At 41.3% G+C, this 5117-nt stretch overlaps 1 protein-coding gene across 1 annotated transcript in view; it reads left to right on the forward strand.

The window, feature by feature from the left end:
- LOC106872572 (eIF-2-alpha kinase activator GCN1) overlaps nt 1-5117 on the forward strand; it is a 45565-nt gene that overhangs the window by 10093 nt on the left and 30355 nt on the right. The window contains exons 13-17 of the mRNA XM_052977717.1: nt 722-797; nt 1078-1323; nt 2543-2618; nt 2808-2967; nt 3961-4135. Coding sequence (XP_052833677.1) covers nt 722-797; nt 1078-1323; nt 2543-2618; nt 2808-2967; nt 3961-4135 — 733 coding nt within the window. The remainder of the gene's footprint in view (nt 1-721; nt 798-1077; nt 1324-2542; nt 2619-2807; nt 2968-3960; nt 4136-5117) is intronic.

The raw sequence follows: 5117 nt of genomic DNA on the forward strand, positions 1-5117 counted from the left end.
TATATATATGCCTAGCCACCTTCATTATTTTATAATTTTCTCGTTACCATTTTGCTGAATGAGCCATTGATTCGTATGGCAAATACTATATACTGACAAAGCTGGGGGACAATGGAGTGCAAATTCATCGTAGCATTGCCATTACGACTGGCCTCTCAGAAATCCTTTTCTTGCAAAACAAGTGTTGGTGACTGGAAGAGCATCCCGTTGTAAAATGCTGCCTGAAAGAAATCTCCATCCAAACTCAAGCTAACATGCTTGGAAAATGGATCTTTTATCTTCTATCTTTCACTTGTTTCAGTCATTAGACTGCGGCCATGCTGGGGCACTACCTTGAGGAATTCTAGTCGAATAAATCAACTCCAGTACTTATTCATTTTTTGGGTAAAGCCTAATACTTATTCTGTTGGACTCTTTTTCCAAACTGCTAAGTTACAGGGGATGTAAACACACCAACACCAATTGCTGTGTCTGTGGTGGGGAACAGACAGAGACACACACATGATAGGCTTCTTTCAGTTTCCATCTACCAAATGCTCTTACAAGGCTTTGATCAGCTCAAGGCTATAATAAAAGACACTTGAGCGAGGTGCCATGCAATGGGGAGTCCGAACCCGGCGCCATGTGGTTAGCAAGCAGAGTACTTACCACACAGCCATGCCTGTGCCTATATATGTTCAATAAACAAACAAATGATTCTGTCTTCTCTCTGCCTTTCCAGAAAGGACTCACCCTGAAGACTTCCACATCTGCCGTACGCAATGCCTACATATGTTGTATGGTTTCTGCATTTCATGGTAATTATTGGCAATAATTTCATTTCATTTTTGCATTATTCTCCCTCCCTCTCTCTCTCTCTCTCTCTCTCTCTCTCTACCACACTGTGTCTATCTGTCTCCTTCACTCTTCCCCCTATCCTCCACCTCTCTCTCCCCTATTCTATACTCGATCTGTCACCCTCTTCCTCCCTCCCATCCTCACCTTCCCCTCTCTCTCCTCTCCTCCACGGTCCCCCATCTTTCCCCCCCCCCCGCCTCTCTCCTTTACTCACTCTATCGCTTTTTTTCTCTCCAACAGGTGACACCTTACTCCAGGCACAGAAAGTGGTGCCTCTCCTGTTGCAAGTCGTCGAGAAGGCCAGCAATCAACCGAATCAGACACAATTAGTCACAGAGGCCCTGTCTGCCTCCCGCCTGTTGCTCCAGCTGAGCTTGGCTGACATCCAGTATGAGACGAAGCTTGCCCAGTTCTGGAATGTCGTCCTTGACACCAACAAACTGCTCTTCTTCAACGACAAGAGCCTCTCTTCTCTGTCTGATGAAGGTCAGTTCTCCTTTCACATTCACCCCGTTAGCATTTGAGCCTTCTCATGTCCAGACCAAACATTCTACGTGTTTATATGTTCAAACCAACCAGATCTGGCCTCTCACACCTTCCCTACAATATCAATCTAAAAATAAACAATCACATCGTTCAAAAGCTACAAAATAAAGTTTTATTAACCCCTTCCAGGCGAAAGTCTTTGGAGAAAATGTTTCATTTTCAGATGAATTTTTTTTTAATAATATTTTTAATATTGATTCTGGAATTATCTATTTCCAATATTTTACTTGAAATTTTATTTTGAAAAATCAGTAAAAATGCGATAACTTGTCTTCCCATATTTTTTTTTTTTTGTTGCTTTTTTTTTTTAAACTTTATCATCAAAAGTAAAGGAGAATTACATATTTAATTTACTCTTTCTTTTTAGCATGACTTCTCAAAAATCTTTTTCTTTTTTATATATTTAGTTTTCTGAGCTTGACGTCTGAGCGTAATTTGTTAAAAAAAAAAACAAAAAAAAAACCCAGAGAAATGCTGAAAATTGATGTATGAATTTGTCTGTGGTTGTTTTTGAAATTCTGTTTTGGATTAGTGTATCTGTCACACTCTGAAAAAGACAAATTTAGTTAACTCATCTTTGCCAGGTAAAGGGTTAATTCAAAACCATGTCACTATCATGAATCATCATTTAACGTCCGCTTTCCATGCTGGCATGGGTTGGACAGGATGACTGAGGACTGGCTGCACCAGGCTCCAATCTGGTCTGGCAAGGTTTCTACAGCTGGGTGCCCCTCCTAACACCAGCCACTGTTATGGGAGAATCCTGAACAGCCACTTGTGAACGAAGGTGGACTCACCAATTCCAATAAGTTAGAACTGAGTGAACTGTCAGTGGGGATTGTCAACGGTGTTGGTTGAACGGTGCTGGTTAACCATGTTAGTTGAATAAGTGAACACTGAGTAGTGTACCTGCGTTCAAGAAGTTCGGAGTGTGTTCTGTCTTAACTTGGATTTCTGCAAGTTATTTTTAGATAACCACAACCATTTATTTGCGCAAAACCATTTTACACCAGATGTGTATACCCATGTCATAACAGCTACCCTGTTTCAAAGCGGAGTGGAGTGGTTGTGAAGGATATTAAAGAGACATGGTATGGGTGAGTTATTGAGTTCATTGAAGCGTCGTGGCATTTATTTTTATTTTTATTTTTCATTGCAGCATTTCTTGATCTCATTTTCATGGTTGAGAAACTCATTCTGGACTTTCCGACAATGGATCGCATCAAAATTTCCAAGTAAGCAAGTTTTTTTTTTTTTCCACCCTACAGTTTTACTTCTTTTTTTTTTTTTTTTTTTTTTTTTTTTTTTTGGCTTTTTTAAAAAAAAAACCTTTAAGGCAGTGCTCCAGCATGGCCGCAAACTGAAACAAGTAAAAGAAATAAAGGAATAACAAATGTGTATATCTTTGTCTCCCTTTCAAACAGGCCCCTGTACAAAGCCCTTGTGCTCGGCCTGACCCACTCCAGCTGGTTGGTGCGGAAGCAATCAATGCAGTGCTTGAAACGTGTCTTCCACTTTAGCGAGCGCTTGTCGATGGTGGTTGACATCATAGCTGAGCTGGACAACGTGTTGACTTCCATGAAGGTAAGTGACATTTATTTTTCGATGCATGCTAATACTTCGATTCTGACAACTCTGGGCACCGTCTTTAGCAGTAAACATTTAGGATATATATCATCATCATCATCATCATCGTCGTTTAACGTTCGCTTTCCATGCTAGCATGGGTTGGACGATTTGACTGAGGACTGGTGAAACCAGATGGCTACACCAGGCTCCAATTTGATCTGGCAGAGTTTCTACAGCTGGATGCCCTTCCTAACGTCAACCACTCCAAGAGTGTAGTGGGTGCTTCTACGTGCCACCGGCACGAAGGCCAGTCAGGAGGTACTGGCAACAGCCACACTCAAAATGGTGTATTTTACGTGCCACTTGCACAGGAACCAGTTCAGCGGCACTGGCAACACTCTCGCTCAAATGTCTTTACACATGCCACTGGCACAAGTGCCAGGAGAGCGACGCTGGGCAGAGGTGCCATCAGTTTCACACACCTGATCCCCAACAAACCAAACTGCATCTCTTCTTCTCCTCTTCCTCACATTTCCTCTTTCTCATCCTCTATTCTTATGCGAACCTTTCACTTCCCAATCCGGTCCTCACTGCTCTGCTCACGTTATCATTGCTATCTTGTTGCTCCCCACCCCATCTATACACCCAGGTTTCACTGCTCACTGCCATACTTTTTGCATTCGTGTGAAATCCCTACTCCCTACTCCCATCCCACTTATATTCTGATCCCTGGACCTTGGGAGTATCTCCTGACATTTCAGCACCATCTTTCTCTCCCTCCTTCCCTATGACTGGGTAACCATGTGTCTCCTCTACAGCAGGACACCTCTTTCTATCCCCCTTCTCATCAAAGAATCGGTATTTTACAGAAGGTTTCATGTTTTTGTTACAGTGAATGATGAAATTTTTTACTGATTGGTCAGGTTTGAGAAATTCTGTCCAATCCATGCGAGATTGGAAAAATAGATGTTTATGGTGATGATGATGATGATGATTTTATTCCAACAGATTCCAACAACTCCATCTCTGAGTGAAGATTCTGAAGAACAGGACCCTAAGAAGATCAATGCCAAAGTGTTTGGCAATGCTCTTCTTGCACTTTGCAGAATACCAGATCCAAAACCATCGGAAATTGAAACTTTGGCTCTTGCTGCTTTCGTCTCAGCCCATCATCCTATAATTGGTAAGAAGTACTTCACTGCTTAACCTGCTTCCATCTCCATCTCCTCTCTACTTTCATATATCTATTTGCATCACCAAACTTATACACTACATCATCATCATCATCCTTTCACGTCTGTTGTCCATGCTGGCATGGGTTGGATGGTTTGACCAGGACTAGTAAGCTGGGAGGCTACACCAGGTTCCAGTCTGATTTGGCATAGTTTTTTTTTATAGCTGGATGCCCTTCCTAATGCCAACCGCTCCAAGAGTGTAATGGGTACTTTTTACATGTCAGCGGCACAGGTGCCATTTGCATAGGAAAAGTATCTGCCACAACTGTGATTATGAGTCGTCCATTTAAGCAACCCATTTAAAAGACTGCATTTCATGTGAGACAGCCTGAGATATGCACACACACACACACACACACATCATGGACTCTCGTGTTGTTTTGAGATTTTCGGTGTCATTAATCATAATACTTTTAACATAACTTTTTATTTTTTGATAAAAATAAATGAGTATTGCATGTGTTTTCTTTATTTCATAACTGTATACTTTTCTACCCCCCTGTGGCTATACATATATATATACATATATATATCTGTAAATAATATGTGACAATTATTCGGTAGCCATGATAAAACTCCGAGTTTCGGATGTTGGGGCAGAAACCCACACCGCTATCTCTTTAGTTATTTGGCCAAACGGTCATTTTCATAGCATTCTTCGATGGCGGTGTGGGTTTCCGCCCTGACATCCGAAACTCAGAGTTTTATCATGGCTACCGAATAATTGTCACATATATTTTTACAGATAAATTCCTCCATTTACATAATATTGTGGTCTCTTTCTTTCTTTTGTTGTCTTACCTTTTCTCTCAATATATATATATATAATAGTTATCGCCAAGCCAACATGGCAGTCCCAAAATTAGGACGAAAGCTGCCGTGAATTAGCTCCAAGAAGCCATCGCCTCTAGCTAGCTATGTGACACACGA

The sequence above is a fragment of the Octopus bimaculoides genome, chromosome 28, assembly GCF_001194135.2.
Source record: "Octopus bimaculoides isolate UCB-OBI-ISO-001 chromosome 28, ASM119413v2, whole genome shotgun sequence".
Taxonomy (NCBI): domain Eukaryota; kingdom Metazoa; phylum Mollusca; class Cephalopoda; order Octopoda; family Octopodidae; genus Octopus; species Octopus bimaculoides.